The sequence below is a fragment of the Eucyclogobius newberryi genome, unplaced genomic scaffold (assembly GCF_026437365.1).
Source record: "Eucyclogobius newberryi isolate DKJ021-1_F unplaced genomic scaffold, fEucNew1.0.hap1 SCAF_2, whole genome shotgun sequence".
Taxonomy (NCBI): Eukaryota; Metazoa; Chordata; class Actinopteri; order Gobiiformes; family Gobiidae; genus Eucyclogobius; species Eucyclogobius newberryi.
Window position 1 is genome coordinate 24,877,372 of NW_027315834.1, and position 19,055 is coordinate 24,896,426.

The 19,055-nt window shown below is 43.0% G+C and overlaps 1 protein-coding gene across 2 annotated transcripts in view; it reads right to left on the reverse strand.

The window, feature by feature from the left end:
• cald1a (caldesmon 1a) overlaps positions 1-19,055 on the reverse strand; it is a 68,477-nt gene that overhangs the window by 21,969 nt on the left and 27,453 nt on the right. For both annotated transcript variants that reach the window (XM_072454807.1, XM_072454808.1), the window contains exons 4-7: positions 18,167-18,545; positions 9,394-9,506; positions 4,826-5,096; positions 1,449-1,586 (exon numbers count right to left, since the gene is read on the reverse strand). In XM_072454807.1, coding sequence (XP_072310908.1) covers positions 1,449-1,586; positions 4,826-5,096; positions 9,394-9,506; positions 18,167-18,545 — 901 coding nt within the window. The remainder of the gene's footprint in view (positions 1-1,448; positions 1,587-4,825; positions 5,097-9,393; positions 9,507-18,166; positions 18,546-19,055) is intronic.

Genomic DNA, 19,055 nt, shown 5'->3' on the forward strand with positions numbered 1-19,055 from the left:
CCAGGACATGCTGATGATTTAAGAATATGGTTATGATTTATGGGCTTAAAAACAGTACAGAAGATCTCAAAAATTATTCCTGTGATGTCACAAATCAGGAAAGTGTGTTTTCTGAGGCTCAGAGGGAGGGACTTAAAAAACATGATTCATCAAACTAGCGCAAATGAAGCTAAATACAACTCCGGGTATGTTTTTGATGACGGAACAATGTTAAAGAGCATTTAGCTTCAATCATGCTAGTTTGATGAATCATGTTTAGTAAGTCTTCTCCCCTCTGAGCGTCAAAAACACTCTGAATCTCCTCGATAACTGTTCTCGATCTGTGTCCATACATCTTCGTCAGACTTGTTTCTGCCGTCTAATCCCAATTGGTGGATTAACTGCGTGTTGAGACCAGGACGTAAGCAGGCCAGCATGAAAATGTTTAATTCTGCCTCCAGCCAGTAGATGGAGCAAAAGCTCAGTTATTCACATAATAAAAAACATTCTTTTAGTTCAAGAACATGAAATGCCAACGTAAAGGTACTCAAGAGCATGTTAAAAGGCCAGTAAATATACAAATAATGCATAATATTTGTCCTTTAATATAACAACTTCCTGTTCAAAACTGCAGAATCGATTCTTGTCTGCTCCTTAACCTTTTGTCACTCTGAATTACATAGATACAAACTAAAATAGTTTGAGCACTTGGATGCCAATCATCATGATTACTTAAACACACATAAATCAAATAAAATACAACTCTGACAAAGGCAATTATAAGGAAAAACATAAACATGTTAAAAAGCTTCTAAAAAGATTGTGAGCTTAAATATGTACTTAAGATGTTCTTCACCATAAAAATCCTTGTTCCTCCTAAAATGGAAGGCAGGAGTCGGGTAAAGTGCCACATTTAAACATAATTAGTCTTAGAAGTAAAATCAAAAAGGCAAAAGATAAAGATGGTTAACATGTGATTAAGAGTTCAATTAAGACATTTCAGTTGTATGGGCTGCTATAGCAACAGCGACAGTGTGATATATACCAGGCACATTTTGGACAGTTGTAGGTTTCTCGATTAGACTTCAATCTGGAAGTTACTTTTTAAGGAGCGCAAGTAACTCTTTGGAGTATTAATCTTCTAATGAAACCATGAAATGACTTTACTCAGCTGCACAGTGTAATAAAGTATTCCCGGTGTGTACGAAAGGTAAAAATCAAAACAAAAAAACAACACAACGCAATCTGGAAACAAAAAACAATAGAACTGTATCAAATATTATGGGCATGAGGTATAAATGTGACAGTTTTTTTGTGTTAAATGGAAATGATTGTTAATGTGCAGGAAAGTCATATCGAACAGTATTTTTCATTTGCTTTAATAAGACAAGATAAAATTAAAGTAAAAGTTGTGATTGCTAAATATGAGGAGAACAATATATCGTATCGCAGACTCTGTTGGCACTGACCTTGAGAGATGACCCTCGTGGACTCACACACTTGAAGGGTTTGCCCTCTCCGTCCACGGCGTCATCCACTTTGTGTCTTTTCTCCGCCGCCTCTGCTCTTCGTTTCTCAATCTCCTCCTTCATCCTCCTTTTCTCCTCCTACAAACAACAAATAAAACACGAAACATTTTATTTTACACCTATCAATCATATCTATATTCATAAGAAGATGAACACGGGTGGGATACACTTAAGAAAAAGCCTAGAATGAATGATGATAAGGTGAATAAGAGGGGGCCTAAGATTGATCCTTGTGGTACACCAATGCAGTTATTCAGTACTGGAACTGGAGTTACTGACCTGTACATGTTATGTTTTTCTTTTGTCTTTGTTCAAATGTATTAAAATAGGTAGAAAAGGTTGAAAGAAAAGTAAGTATAAAATAAGTAACTAAAACATCAAATATTTCTTGTTCAAATCCCTGTATTTTAGAAACGGTGGATGTGCTAATATTGTTTTGTGCCTTTTGAACAAGTAAATATGTATATCGCTGACTCAAAACGGCGGCTTGTTGAAGGAATTCCGCCGTAGTCCTGGAGTGTCCGATTCCGCTGAGCCGACGCGTTTATTTCAATACCCCCAGCAGGTGTCCTTCCTGCGCATATCCTTCTATTCAACTGGACCTAACCTGTTGCTCCTGGAAACGTAGAAACGGACGTGCGCCAAAAACAGCAAACGTGCAAATGGCTCTATTTTAACAGGAAAGTTAGTGATGGTTTTGGGAAAAGCAAATGCCAAAGCAAAGTTACCGGATTTTCCGGACTATAAGTCAAACGATTTTTCAGTTTTGGCCGGGGTGCGACTTATACTTATATTTATACTTATATACTATCTGGAGCGACTTATATGTGATATTATTTGTTATTTTCACACTTGCAACCGCATTTCATACTCCAGTGCGACTTATATATGTTTTCTTTCTTCTCTATTGTGCATTTTTTGGCTGGTGCGACTTATACTCTGGAAAATACGGTATACATTTCTGAATTTTTGCGCCTCACTTTACAGTCAATTCAAACGTGTGTGAAGTCAACCATCGCAAAAATATGATCTGATTATTGTTATGATGGACTTTCTTTGAGTAGCTGATGCTATATCGTCACTTGTCATTCAATATTCTGCCTTCTAACGATGATAATTTAAAAATATATTGCCGACTCTACAGCGACGCCGACGAAACACCCGAGTTTGCGCAGGCAGCAGTTACTACGTGCCACATTCTAATTTATTTACTCACTTTTATTCAATGAACTGGGTCGAAAACAAATTCAATTACGTCCGGCAAATTCTTTATTTACAAAGCCTTGGGAAAATGCCACGTCGGAGCGCTCGAGCCACACGCAAATGCAAAGTCGTTTTTTAACAATAACTACGATAGTCTGAAGCATTAGCGGCGTGTCGAGACTTGGCAGAGTGTCGGCAGAACTTGTCTCGCTTAATTAGGAGCACTGTATCTCAGGGCCATCTTTTAATTACAAACCAAAAGCGCTCATTAACGTCACATAAGAAAAGTGGAAAAAAAGAAGGGGAACGAGAGAGCCAAAAACCAGCACATGAGTGATTAAGGTGCTAGAGAAACAGGAGAATATGTCTGTTTTTAAGATTTAGTTGTTCCTTTTGAATTGTAATTAATAGCAGAGAGTCCAGCTGTGCAATTAATCAAATTTCAATAATATCTAATACTGTAAGCGTAGTTTTAAGTCGACTCTCTCTACACCCCCTTCTGGTCACAGACGGAAAGACTACTTCTGTGAGTATCAGATCACAGCTATTACCGTATTTTCCGGATTATAAGTCGCACCTTTTTTCATAGTTTTGTCCGGGGTGAGACTTATACTCCAGAGCGACTTATATGTGATATTATTCATTATTTTCACACTGGCAACCACAAGAGGGCGCTCTAGGCTCTAAGCGACGCAGAAGAAGAATCAGCACTTCCTCTACCTCTGGAGTTTGTGGAGTTGTTTAGAAGTGACACAGAGGAAGAAGAATTCAATGGATTTAGTGATTTGGGGTAAAACTGATGCTTTGGTAAACTTGTTAGCATGTTCTTTATGCTATAGTTATCTGAATAACTGTTCATATGTTACGTTAACATACCAGCCACTTACCACAGTTCTGTCTGTGCCTCATGTAGCTGAAGGTGTTAGCGTTAGCATACGTACACCTATTCACCATGTTCTCTGTTATTTTGTAGTTCCATATTTTGTATGTATTAAGTGACTGACCCGGTGCTCGTCCTTACAACTTTGTTATTATTATAGTTTTGTAGTTTTGTTTAAACGTTACACCAGAAACAAAAGGAAAGAGGAAATGGCTTCTATCAAGGAGAAATGGATGAAATGATCAAAAGTCATCATATTATAGTATATCTTTTGATAAGTACCATTAGTGTCTGTTTATGCCGTGACAGTAAAAATTTAAATGTTGCTAGATTTTTTTTGTTAAAACTGTAATTTAGGATTAAAGATCGACCTTTCTGTACAATCAAAAGCTCGTCAAGGTCAGAATTGTAAGGTTTGGTTTGTGTACGTGCTCCTTTAAATTCATGTTCAATGCCCTATACAAATAAATATATATAAAATAGATGCAATTATATTAAAATAAATACATCTTTAGGTGCAGTTTGGCCTGTGGTGTTCTAAAGTACCATATTTTCTTTTTTCATAGTTTTGGCCGGGGTGCGACTTATACTTATATTTATACTTAAACTTATACTCCGGAGCGACTTATATGTGATATCATTTGTTATTTTCACACCGCATTTCACACTCCAGTCCAACTTATATATGTTTTTTTCTTCTCTATTATGCATTTTTTTGGCTGGTGCGACTTAGACTCTGATGCGACTCCAACTCCGGAAAATACAGTAGCCACATTTCAAAAATAAAAACATGTACCGTATTTCCTGCACTATGAAACGCAATTAAAAGCCTTTCATTTCCTCAAAAAACGACAGTGCGCCTTATCTATGGATTAATTCTGGTTGTGCTTACTGACCTAAAAGCGTTTTTGTAATGCGCCTTATATATGAAAAATTATCGAAAATAGACCATTCATTGACAGTGCGCCTTATAATCCAGTGCGCCTTATAGTGCTGAAAATACGGTAAATGCTTGTTGTGGGGGCGGAGCTTATAAGTCCTGGAGTTTTTAACAGGAAGACATTGGATCTGTTTCTATAACCGAGCCGTTTATGATGAATATTGCTGTTTACAGTGAACAGAATGTACTTATGTGATAATAGGTCGATACTAAACACCAGATCAAAAGCGCGGTACGTTTCTTTTAAGAGAGGTTTCAGCCTCACACTTGTGCCGGCGTGTCATGCGCTCGTACCTCCTCTCTGGCCTTGCGCTGCTCCTCCTCTTGCTTCCTCTGCCTCTCCTCCTCCTCCAGCACCTTCCTCCTCTCCTCCCTCCTCTTCTTCAGCTCCTCCAGCTCGACCTCGGCCTCCTGCTGCTTCTGCCTCATGCGCTCGAACTCCTCGCTCTCGGCGTCGTCGCGTCGTCTCTTCAGCTCCTCCAGTTTCAGCTCCGCCTCCAAGCGCGCGGCGTCCTCCTCCTCGTCCACGCCCACGGCCGGCTCGGGGGAGCGTGCGCTGTCGCGGCTGGGGGGGAGACAAAGAGCCGGATCAAAAATCAGAGCGTTTAGGAGAGTCTCGCTGAGTGTGGGGGGCTTTACAAACAGATGAACGGGGGAAATACGAGAGGGAATGAATATTTAAAGACACAAACACACAATTGTCCGGTTCAAATATTTCTACTACTTACTTTTACTACTACTTCTACTCAGACGTGGTAGGGGTAGTATTCACTTACATTATACTCAATTACATTTACTTGGGATTTACTTGAACATTTGGACGATATTGCAATACATTACTTTTAGTTTTCTAACACAATACTTTTACTTCTACGTGAGTAAAAGTTTGTGTAACTCCTCCCACTTTGAGTAAGTTTAAATCTGGGGTGCGTAAATTTTTTGGGGGCCTATTTGTAAATTTAGTGTTTCCCCCCGAAGAGTATTTTGTAAAAGTTGAGCTTTGTGACAGAATGAGACCACTGTGCGCTGTCTGCAGGTAATAATAAAGTGTTTTATTTCTTATCAACCAGGAAGCAAGAGTCGAAGGCAGCGCTCTGATTGGCTGCGCTGCGTTGGTCCACCCCAGCTTTACTTTAGCGTCTGAAAAAGCTGTTCTAAAGTGCGCCCGCCTGAAAATGAAGACGTGTGACAAGTTAGCGAGATTTAGAGAGCTACTTCCTCCTTCCACGGTGTGAAAAACAGCTGTAAGTGACACGCTTCAGCCTCAGATATGATTTGTTTATTGTGTATTTTTTGTCCGATTACATTCGTTTCTCCAAATACATTTTACATTTGGGTTGATACTTTTGACTTCTAATCAAGCAATAATATTTTAAAGTAACATGACTTTTGAGTGCAAATACTTCACACACTGCTGGTACTGATGCTGCTCATACTACTATGACTACTACTACTACTACTACTACTACTACTACTACTACTACTACTACTACTACTACTACTACTACTACTACTACTACTACTACAAAGTTCTGTCGCTGCTACTTGCACAATAACTACTAATTCTACTTTGGATTGTCCAAAAAAATCAATATCTAAATACTGATGAGTATTAAAAGTAATGGGTTTAACTTTGAAAAATAACATGACATTTAAAATATTGGACTTTTCCTAAATTGTCTTCATTGGGTTTTATTAATCTATTATGACTCGTACGAGAACATGAGGACATTTCTGATAAACTACTATAATTTTGTGTTGAAAATGACATAGTAATGTAGCCTTTGGACTGAAAGTCAGTATCAAGCCTTTTTCTGCACCAGCTATTTTAGTTTAAATGTATAAAATACTTTTTTATTGGCAATAGTATTCTATGTTACTACAACTTCAGATATGACTTCAGACACTAACTACTAACCACCGCGCCGACATCTACTGCTTTCACTACGGTAATACAATACTGTGTCTGCCACTCAAACTAATTTCATTTTGACTACAAATCCTCCCAAGTGTCACTCTCAGAACTACAACCCGTGTAACACCTACTGCAGCCACTAGTTACTGCAGCCACTAGTTACTGCAGCCACTAGTTACTGCAGCCACTAGTTACTGCAGCCACTAAATCAAAATCAAATCAAATCAATTTATTTTTGTAAGGCCCAAAATCACAACAACAGTTGCCTCTGAGGGCCACAGGGAGAAATGAATCAACAATGTCTGTGGTGGCGAGGGAGTCAGACAATGTCTGTGGTGGCGAGGGACGATGTCCCAGGGTCCTCTGTCCTTAGACTCTCCTTCTCGGCCAGGAAAAACTACAAAAAAAACCTCTTTGGGAAAAAAGCGTAGAAACCTGGAGGAGTTCCAGTGAAGGAGAGATCCGACTCTCACAGACGGACAGACGGACACGAGGGAGACTGGAGCTGGACCCACTCTTCAAGCAGATGAGGGACCGACTGAGGCGAACTGGACCCACTCTTCAGGCAGATGAGGGACCGTCTGAGTCGAGCTGGACCCACTCTTCAGGCAGAAGAGGGACCGTCTGAGTCGAACTGGACCCACTCTTCAGGCAGATGAGGGACCGACTGAGGCGAACTGGACCCACTCTTCAGGCAGATGAGGGACCGACTGAGGCGAGCTGGACCCACTCTTCAGGCACTAGTTACTGCAGCCACTAGTTACTGCAGCCACTAGTTACTGCAGCCACTAGTTACTGCAGCCACTAAATCAAAATCAAATCAAATCAATTAATTTTTGTAAGGCCCAAAATCACAACAACAGTTGCCTCTGAGGGCCACAGGGAGAAATGAATCAACAATGTCTGTGGTGGCGAGGGAGTCAGACAATGTCTGTGGTGGCGAGGGACGATGTCCCAGGGTCCTCTGTCCTTAGACTCTCCTTCTCGGCCAGGAAAAACTACAAAAAAAACCTCTTTGGGAAAAAAGCGTAGAAACCTGGAGGAGTTCCAGTGAAGGAGAGATCCGACTCTCACAGACGGACAGACGGACACGAGGGAGACTGGAGCTGGACCCACTCTTCAGGCAGATGAGGGACCGACTGAGTCGAACTGGACCCACTCTTCAGGCAGATGAGGGACCGACTGAGGCGAGCTGGACCCACTCTTCAGGCAGATGAGGGACCGACTGAGGCGAACTGGACCCACTCTTCAGGCAGATGAGGGACCGACTGAGGCGAACTGGACCCACTCTTCAGGCAGAAGAGGGACCGTCGGAGGCGAGCTGGACCCACTCTTCAGGCACTAGTTACTGCAGCCACTAGTTACTGCAGCCACTAGTTATTGCAGCCACTAGTTACTGCAGCCACTAGTTACTGCAGCCACTAGTTACTGTAGCCACTAGTTACTGCAGCCACTAGTTACTGCAGCCACTAGTTACTGTAGCCACTAGTTACTGCAGCCACTAGTTACTGCAGCCACTAGTTATTGCAGCCACCAGTTACTGCAGCCACTAGTTACTGCAGCCACTAGTTACTGCAGCCACTAGTTACTGCAGCCACTAGTTACTGCAGCCACTAGTTATTGCAGCCACCAGTTACTGCAGCCACTAGTTACTGCAGCCACTAGTTACTGCAGCCACTAGTTACTGCAGCCACTAGTCCAAACGCACAATGACCTCAGGAGCGATGAAGTTACCGTCATCTCTAGTTCCAGCGCTTCACACTTGAGCTGAGTGTAGCATAGCCCAGGTGACACACGTCAAAGACACTGCAGCCCCCCGATACGACCCTCCCGATACGACCCCCCGATACGACCCCCCCATACGACCCTCCCAATACTATCCCCCGATACGACCCCCCCATACGACCATCCCGATACTATCCCCCGATACGACCCCGGATACGACCCCCCGATACGACCCCCCTATACGACCCCCCGATACGACCCTCCCTATACTATCCCCCGATACGACCCCCCCATACGACCCTCCAGATACGACCCCCAATACGACCCCCGATACGACCCCCCTATACTATCCCCCGATACGACCCTCCCGATACGACCCTCCCGATACGACCCTCCCGATTCTATCCCCCAATACAACTCCCGATACGACCCCCCGGATACTAGCCCCCGATACGACCCCCCTATACGACCCCCCCGATACGACCCCCTGGATACTAGCCCCCGATACGACCCCCCGATACTAACCCCCCGATACGACCCCCCCATACTACCCCCCGATAGTACCCTCCGATACGACCCCCCCGATACTGCTCCCCGATACAGCCCCCCGATACGACCCCCCCGATACGACTCCCCCGATACTGCTCCCCGATACAGCCCCCCGATACGGCCCCCCGATACAGCCCCCCGATACGCCCCACCCGATACGCCCCACCCAATACGACCCCCCCGATACGACCCCCCAATACTACCCCGATACGACCCCCCGATACGACCCGCGATACAGCCCCCTGATACGCCCCACCCGATACGACCCCCCAATACTACCCCCGATACGACCCCCCGATACAACCCCCCCCGATACGACCCCCCCGATACGACCCAACAATACAACCCTCGATACAGCCCCCAAACGACAGACAGTTCCACAAATGACACACAGTGGCATCTTTACAGTCAATGTTGACAATTCAAGATTAGATTTTTGAATGATGCAGTCAGTAATTCTATCGCACAGTCGACAAGTGCGTGAGGTAAACACACTTAACGTTTCATGAGGACAGTTGATCCCGGCCGCTTGAGAGTGTGTGTGTGTGTGTGTGTCTATATATGAGTGTGTGTGTGTGTCTATATGTGTGTGTGTGTGTGTGTATATATATGAGTGTGTCTGTGTGTGTGTATATGTGTGTGTCTGTGTGTGTGTATACGCGTGTGTGTGTACCTCAGGGTCCTCTCAGGTCTCCGGTGCTGTTTGGGAGGCGTGTCCTCTGCGTGGATCCCCCCGTTGGGCCTTGGCTCCTCCCGCTGCTCTCTAGCTCCGCCCCTCACATTCACCTGCATGAGAAACACCGGGGCGATCAACAGGGAGGTCGGAGAGAGAGAGGGTGCGCGGTGTCATGTGATCAAAGACGGTCGGGCACACAGTGAAATCACACGGCAAAAACACACACACAGCAAAAACACACGGTAAAACACACACACACAGCAAAAACACACGGCAAAAACATGACAAAAACACAAGGTAAAAACACACACACGGCAAAAACACACACAGCAAAAACACACGGTAAAACACACACAGCAAAAACACACGGTAAAACACACACAGCAAAAACACACGGTAAAAACACACAGTAAGTACACTGTGTGTAAAAACACACAGTAAAAACACACACAGCAAAAACACCCGGAAAAAACACACACACACACACACACACCGCAAAGCACTCGTGTGAACGGGACACGACTGTGGTATGTCTCACTTTTAGTCACTTGTCTCCTTGTCTCTCCAATGAAAATCTATTATAATCCGGAAAATAGTCTCTCCCACTTCATTTTTGCAACTGTCTTTGTTGCCTTATCCCGAAATTTTAGAACATTCTGGTAATAAAATAATCCATTATATGAGAAATTGAAACGGCTCGGTAATGTTAGAGGCAGATTTGTGTATATTGGCCAACACTGTGCAATAAAAAAAAAAAGAACTGGGTCAGATTTTTTTTTAAAATGTTACAAAAGTGTTGTCACGATACTAACATTTCAAAATTAAGGAATACTTGATTCTAGATGACCAAATTGCTCTTTTTTGAGTCAAGGTTCTAGACAATAGACGATTTTCAACACAAAATAATTGTTACTTGAAAAATCAAAGTCAAGATTTTTAAAACGGTTTAAAACTTGTTTTGATTCTAGTTTTAGTCGATTGGTCAGATTTTTGATACTTTTGACCACTCGAGCACGTACCATGTTCAGTTTAAGTTTTCAATTTTACCAAAGATTTTTTTATTTCTCAATTGTGTGTTTTCACCACTCGATTCCCCAGCATCTCAAGTGGGACTAATTGTGTCTCCAAACTAATGCTCCAAAGTGTCTTCAGTGTGTTTTCTTCTCTCATCGTTTATTGCCCCAAAGCAGCAATAAACGAGAGACACATGAACAAAAAATTAAATGATATGAAGATGAAATATCTACTTATTGTCTCGCAAGTTTTAAAAGACCTATTTTAACAGCAAAACTTTCCTCCACTGAAAATACAGTGGTTTGTCTCAAGATCGAGTCAGAGTTTGGTGAGAAATGATTATTTTCTATTGGTTTTTTTGAGTCCAAAGTGAAGCAGCAGAAACGTGGAGGAGACGAATCTGACACGCCTGCATCCTCCTACGTTTATGATATAGTTTAGTTGGTCAGAGCTCGTCAACATTAAATTCACCAGAAAATTGGTTACTTCTACCTGGGTGGAAAAAAACACCACAAAAAACCTTTTGAGAAAAAAAAAGCAAAGTGAAAAATGTACAGTGGCCAATTTGATTTGATGGAAATAAGTGACTTAAAGCGCCCCCTACAGGTCGGACAAATCATTGATCTAAAAAGCAGTTGAGATGAATATATTTTGAATTTAGCTAAAAATTATGGAAAAAAAATTGACACAGAATTGCATAATTTTTTAGGTTTATAATTTCACTTCCTGTTGATTGATGACATCACGCTAGGAAATTACCCAGCAAACATTGGGACAAAACTCATCTAACGTCACAATATTTTTTAATTTGACAAATATAAATATATGAAAGCAACTTTATTTTGTGGAATTAATATTTAGAGAGTCAAAAAAGTTGTTTCTTTGTCTAAATTCTGCATAAACTTTGACTGGAATGTCCCTGGTGTGATGTCACTTCCTGTCTACAGATTTTTCAACGTTTTCTCCACAATTGCCTGCTCGATTGATGTAAAACTATAATTTATACATACAACAGGTACAAATACACCAAATAAAGTGAACATTAGAACATGGTGAAAACCTTTCACAGGCACTTTAATTCCTTTATTAAGTGTAAAATTAAAGTTAAGCTTCAAACTCGTTGTTTACTGCTGCTGCATCGTGATGTTTTGGAGGCTGAATTGTTTTACTCCATTTATCACAGCCGACTCGACAAAACTGTAGATGTCTTAAGTAGGCACTGTAATACGAGGAATGTAAGCATCTTAAGGATGTTTTTATCTCACACACGCTGCCAACGAGCATTAAGCATGTGGTTTACACTCTGAAGGGGATGTGTAAACTATGGAGCTAATAAAAGCAGACACAGCATCTATCTGTGCGCTAAAGGAGAGATAGTTTTTATTTGAGACACAAGACTATAAATGCATTTAACTATTAATGCGAGCGCTCAGACAGGACTCAAAATGTGATCGCTTTATATGTTTTAGACACAGGTGGCGGCGTTTAATACCTTTTTATTCAAAGTACTGTATTTTTTGGGGTATAAGTCGCACCAGCCAAAATAAAAATAAATGAAAAAAAACATATATAAGTTGCATTTTTTGGGGAAATTTATTCGATAAAATCCAAGGCCAAGAACAGATATTTCATCTTGAAATATCTGTGTACAATCTGTGTGAAATAGGTGTACGTATGCTAACGCTAACACCTTCAGCTACATGAGGCACAGACAGAACTGTGGTAAGTGTCTGGTATGTTAACGTAACATATTAACAGTTATTCAGATAACTATAGCATAAAGAACATGCTAACAAGTTTACCAAAGCATCAGTATTACCCCAAATCACTAAATCCATTGAGCTCTGGAGTATAAGTCGCACCCAGCCAAAACTATGAGAAAAGGTGCGACTTATAGTTTGGAAAATACGTTTTTTTTGTTTTTTTTTGTAGTTATTACATTTGATCCAAACCACCAGGACTGCACAATTTAAGCGTAACAGAATCACAGTTTGAAAGATCATTAATGCACAAATCCTGCTCCTCGTGCTTTATTTCACATCCTTCTCACAGTGAGTGGAGCGTGCGTCATGCTCTTTGTTCAGGTGAAAACGTGCACAAACCAGTGAAACCGTTCAGTGAAACCGTTCAGTGAAACACACAAATGCTGTGATATCGTCCTTTATCTCACCGCGTTCCTCCACACGACGACGTCAAGTCTTTTTTACCTTGAGGCGTTTTCAGTCCAAACAGCACAAATCACACTGTGACAAACTGCAGCCGGGTAAGTTCAGCATCTGGCTTTGTCTAACACGTTTGCAGCTCAGACAATTATCCAGCTAATAATTATGCATTAGACAGTGCATTTTGGAATACAAATATACTACAAACCTACAACTAAATTACTACTACTACTATTACTACTATTGTTATGACAAAGGCCGTGGCTGCAGAGCCGTGGCGCGGTCAAATGGCCCAGCAGTTTCAGGAATCGCGGCACTGCCATATAGCCTCATGGCAAACCCTAACCCTAACCCTAACCCTGACCCTGACCCTAACCTTAACCTTAACCCTAACCTTAAACCTAACCCTAACCTTAAACCTAACCCTGACCCTAACCTTAACCTTAACCCTAACCTTAACCCTGACCTTAACCCGGCGCGGTCAAATAGCGCAGCAGTTTCAGAAGCCGCGGCACAAAATAACATGGCAGTTTCAGCCGGCCCCCGCGGCTCCCTATGACAAAATCTTGCAAACTATGCAATCAGAACTAATTCTACACCCACTTTCATTATTGTTATTATGTATTTTTTTATTACATCTGCGACTGCAACAACTACTACTGCTACTACTACTACTGCTACTACTACTACTACTACTACTACTACTACTACTACTACTACTACTACTACTACTACTACTACCAATGGTGGAAGGAGTACTCAGTTTTGTGTACTTTAAACTAAAACGTAGTGAACATGATTATATTTAAGATTTTACAGAGCAATTTGTCTATTTCTTCCCATTTTGACAGATTTATTGATGTTTATAATGTTACTTCCTGGTTGGACATTAACTTTACAGTTTTACTTCCTGTTAATTTTCTTTCATAATAGAAAAACATGAGAAAGTTCAAGGACAGATAAAGGAGCGAAAATATACTCAAATATTTCCCCCAGCTGTATTGATATTGATAAAGCATTCGGCTTGCGTATATATATTTTTACATTTTTTCTAGTGAATCTACTTTTGTTTTCTCAAAGTTGGGGCTTGAAATCAAAACCTTTAACTTTTCTAAAACAATATAAGCCTCAAACCATGTGGAAAGTTAGTCGATTCAGCGCAACTAATCGATTATAGAATGAGTTGTCTAATAATTAAGTAATCGAATAATACATTTAATGATAATAATTTAGTTTTTTTGATGAAAACACCCTTTCGTCTGTAAATACTCTGTCTTCAAACGGATTTAATTACCGTATTTTACGCACTATAAGGCGCACCGGACTATAAGGCGCATTAAGCGAAACAAAACGTGTACCACATAAAATTGCTTCGAGGTCAGTAAACACAACCAGAAATAATCCATGCTGTTGTTGTTGTTGTTGTTTTATGGCGGTTGGCATCCAAGTGTTGCATTACCGCCAGACTTTATTCCTCAGACTTTGTCGTAGTCCTCAGACTCTGTCGTCGTAGTCCTCAGACTCTGTCGTAGTCCGTAAAAGTACTCCTTCCATTGCTTTGGTGTTACAAAGCCCATGAGGTCATGATATGTCTTTGTGACCGGCTTTATTCCAGGGAGACTCTTCTTCATCTTCCTCTCCTTCTTTGACGTTCGGTGCTTCCACCGTACAGCTTTATTCTTCAGGCTTCATTCTATAGGCTTTAATATGTCCACTGATGTCGCCGCTTGGTAGCCGTGCGTCTACGAGACTGGGCGAGGACAGGAGACCACCCCCACCCCCATCTCGTCACTCTGATCACTCTGACTCCCCACAAGCAGACCCCCATCACTCCGACTCCCATTTAGCGCCTTTAGCCTGTTTTCTATATCTGCCCAATCAAGCTCCTTTGTTCCAAGGAATCTCCCTGCAGCTTTAGCAATGATCCTGATCCTTTCATTTCTGCTTTGAGTCTGAGCAGCACAGTTTACAACATCCACCATAAAGAGTACAAAATCCTCTCTATCCACAACCAGGGTATTCTCATTAATTCTGGAACCTGCACACATGGGACCTCCACTCTTGAAACCTTCACACTTCTTGGGAGCCACGCTGGCCTCTCTCATTTCGCCCTGGCTGGGAGCAGCGCTGGCTCCTCTCTCTGTATTTACTCTAAACTCGTTACTTGAAACTTTCTTGACTGCATCTGCATAGGATATACCTTGAGAGACCTTTATTTTCTGCACCTCAGCAGCTCTTTTGCTAAACCTGCATCCCCCGTAGGCAGAGCTATGTTCTTCCCCACAGTTACAGCACTTCAGTTTTGCACCCACGTCACACTTCCCATACTCATGATCTCCTGCACATTTACCACACCTTTGCCTCCCTCTACAGACCGCTGCAATATGCCCAAAGCGCTGGCACTTAAAGCAACGCAGGGGCGGCGGAACATATGGCCTGACGCTATAGCACATGTACCCAATGAACACCTTACTAGGCAGGCACCTCCCTTCAAGTGTTACCATTACCGACAAGCTGTCACATCTTACCCCAAACCGGGTCACCTTCAAACGCCTAGCGTCCACCACAGTAACTCCCGTCAAATTCTCCTTAACTTCATCCACAGACGTCGCCGTAGGGACACCTATGATAACTCCTCTGACCGTGTTTCTTTCAGCATCAGACACAAGAATGTCCTTTCCACCCAGACGTTTAGTTCCAATCGCCTTCCGTTGCTGAGCCGCGTCCTTGCACACGACCAGCAGCGAGCCATCTCTAAGGACACTCGCACTCTTGATCACTCCCACAGCTACAGTTAGGCTCTTTGACAATGCCACTGAATTCCACTCCTTAAAGGATGCACTATCCTGTGCAAGCTTTATGATCACCTTACAGTCTCTGCTCTCACCCCGGACATCAATAGCTTCAGCCTCATCCTGCTGCTCATTCCCAGAACCCTCGGACGAGCTAAGGGACTTTTTACGTTTCCGGGCACGTGCAGGCAGAAAAGGCTGCTCCTCCACGCCGTCCAGAACGTCTTCCATCCCCGATCCACTCTCCTCCGCCATCTCCCGTCTCTCCAGACCGGGTTTGCGGGTAGTGTAGATACACTCTCTCCAAACATCCATAAATAAGGCGCGGGATTATAAAGCGCACCGTCTTTTTTTTTGAGAAAATTAAAGGCTTTTAAGTGCGCTTTATAGTGCGGAATATGCGGTAAGCTTTATCCATGCACAACGTCATATCATGACCTCATGGGCTTTGTAACACCAAAGCAATGGAAGGAGTACTTTTACGGACTACGACAGTCTGAGGAATAAAGTCTGGCGGTAATGCAACAATTGGATGCCAACCGCCATAAAACAACAACAACAACAACAACAACAACAACAACAACAACAACAACAATGTAGTAAAAAAATGCAGTTACTTTCTATCACTGACTATTACTACAACTTCAAGAAAACTATTTTAAAAACAACAACAATAACAACAACAACAACAACTTCTACCACTACAATCACTAAAACAAACCTATCAATGCTACTACGAAAGCTCCTATAGCAACAGGTTGTGTTCCCACCAATTTCCTCCACTCGACTGACAGTAAATATTCCTTGACCGCCTGAGCTGAATTTACCCAGCATGCTGAGCGGTGCATCACTCTGCTGCGACGGGCTTACCCCCCGTACGATACCTCATCATCCAGTGAGGGCTCCCGGTCCTCTGCACTGCCGTCCGTTCCGTTCTCTACACGGGACGCCACCGGAGCCTCTCGGGCCACGCCTCCGTTCTCTACACGGGACGCCGCCGGAGCCTCTCGGGCCACGCCTCCGTTCTCTACACGGGACGCCGCCGGAGCCTCTCGGGCCTCGCCGGCTTCAGAGAGTTCACGTTTTTATGACGCGACCTGATCTGAACCCTCACTCACTGTCCAACCAGACGCTTCCTCCGTTAGCTCCTGTGGGAGGCGGTTAGCACGTCTTTGAGACACACATCGCACCAGCGCTCCGCCAAAGCCAATAAATCAATGTGAGCGTACCTCGTCGGACATTCGCGGTTCTTCGGCGGACTCCTAGGAAAACACATTTGCCAAAGTGTTTACACAAAGTACTGCACCTATTGTGACATGTTTTTTAAAGTTTTACAAAGGAAATAAAACATATAGTATGTAAGATTGATAAATTGTTTAAACATTTTGAAAATTTGTCGGACGGTAAAGGCATTTCAACGATTTTTTTTCTAATATTCCACTACTTTTCCTGTAAATTCATTCTTACAACATCAATAATAAGAAAATATGCAAATATGTTTGTTTTTTAAAGGTGCACTACGTATGATTCTAGCGTCTTTGTTTGTTTTAGAGTAGATTTTAAGATCTTATTGTTTGTCTTTAAAGCTTTGAGTGGACTGGCCCCCACATTACATCTCAGACCTCGTGTACATTTACACCCCAGCAGCATGGACCAGCTCGTGGTGCCTAGAGCCAGGGGAGACAGGGCCTTCTCTGTGGTCGCCCCTAAGCTCTGAGATGCTCTGAGATGTTCTGAGATGCTCTGAGATGCTCTGAGACGCTTTGGGACGCTTTGGGACGCTTTGAGACGCTTTGGGATATGTTGGGATACTTTGGGACGCTCTGGAACGCTCTGGAACACTCTGGACCGCTTTGGGATTCTCTGGGATACTCCAGGATGCTTTGGGACGCTCTGGGACGCTCTGGGACGCTCTGGGACACTCTGGGACGCTCTGGGACACTCTGGAATGCTCTGGAATGCTTTGGGATTCTCTGGGATGCTCTGGGATGCTCTGGGATGCTTTGGGACGCTCTGAAACGCTTCTTTCCAAGAAGATGTGATGAATATTTAAAAGACCACCAACTGCTCAATATTTAATTTTGAAGTGAACTAAGTGATGCAAGATCTTTAATCAACCAAATAACTTAGAAAATTATTTTCAGTTTTAGCGGAAGCTATTTTTGGAATATTAAACTTCCATCAGACTGTATAATGCAGCTCAGGAGGGGGCCAATCAACTCCTTAGCACTTTATTTATTTATTTATTTATCGATTTATTTGTGTAGTTAAAGTGACCCCTACAGGTCGGACGACTCACTCAACTAAAACGCTGTTAAGATAAATGTATTTAGATTTTTGCTAAAAAATATTGAAAAAAGGTTATCACAGATAACCACATTATCAACACTAAGCACATTTTTAGGTTTATAATTTCACTTCCTGTTTGTAATTGATGATATCACATTAGGAAATTACCCAGCAACCACTGGGCCAAAATTTAACTTTTTTTTAATTTGACAAATACAAATACATGAGAGCGATTTTATTTTGTTGAATTCATGTTAAGAGAGTCAAAACAGTTGTTTCTTTGTGTAAATTCTGCACAAACTCTCCCTGGTGTGATGTCACTTCCTGTCTCCAGCTTTTTCAAAATTTTCTCCACAAATACCTGCTCGATTGGTGTAAAACTATAATTTATATGTACAACAGGTATAAACACACCAAACAAAGTCAAAATTAGAAGATTGTAAAAACCCGTCATAGGCACTTTAAATGCCATGTTTAATCGATGTGTCTCTATGGTAACAGTGAATGTCTGACCTGGTCTCGTAGAAAGGAGCTTTGCGGTTGGTCCTCTCTTTCTTCATCGGCCGGTTGTGGCTCGTTGGGCGCAGCCTCTTCCTCCTCCTTCTCCTCACTCCTGTACATTCTGCTCTCCTCTTCCTCACTTTCTCGAGAGCGCCCCCTACGCCACGACGAGGGCCTCTGCTCCTCCCCGTTGCCGGTCTTCTCCACGTTGTCGTCGGCGGCGGTGGCGGCGGCAGTATCGTCGGCCTCGGGGCTCTCCAGCTTCTGCCGCTCCATGGCCTCCTTCACGCGCCGCAGCCGTCTCTCCTCCCGCTTGGCCATGCGCTCCATCAGGGCCTGGTCCTCCTCCTCGGCTCCGCCCACAGAGCCTCCGCTCACAGACTCCGTCACGCTGCAGAGACAGAAGAGTCACTGTGACCGGGGCCGACGGGAGCGCCCGGTCAGCAGATGCCCATTGTCCTCATGGACCAGAGGGAAAGTGTAGAGAGCACCACAGTGACATCTGTGAGTGGACCAGGTCTAGACTGGGATCTAAACCAGGTCTGAACCAGGACTAGACCAGGACTAGACCAGGACTAAACCGAGACTAAACCAGGACTAGACCGGGACTAAACCAGGACTAGACTGGGATCTAAACCAGGACTAAACCAAGACTAGACTTGGATCTAAACCAGGACTAAACCAGGACTAGACCAGGACTAAACTAGGACTAAACCAAGACTTGAACCGGGACTAAACCAGGACTAAACCAGAACTAGACCGGGACTAAACCAGGACTAAACCAGGACAAGACTGGGATCTAAACCAGGACTAAACCAGGACTAGACTTGGATCTAAACCAGGACTAAACCAGGACTAGACCAGGACTAAACCAGGACTAAACCAGGACTAAACCAGGACT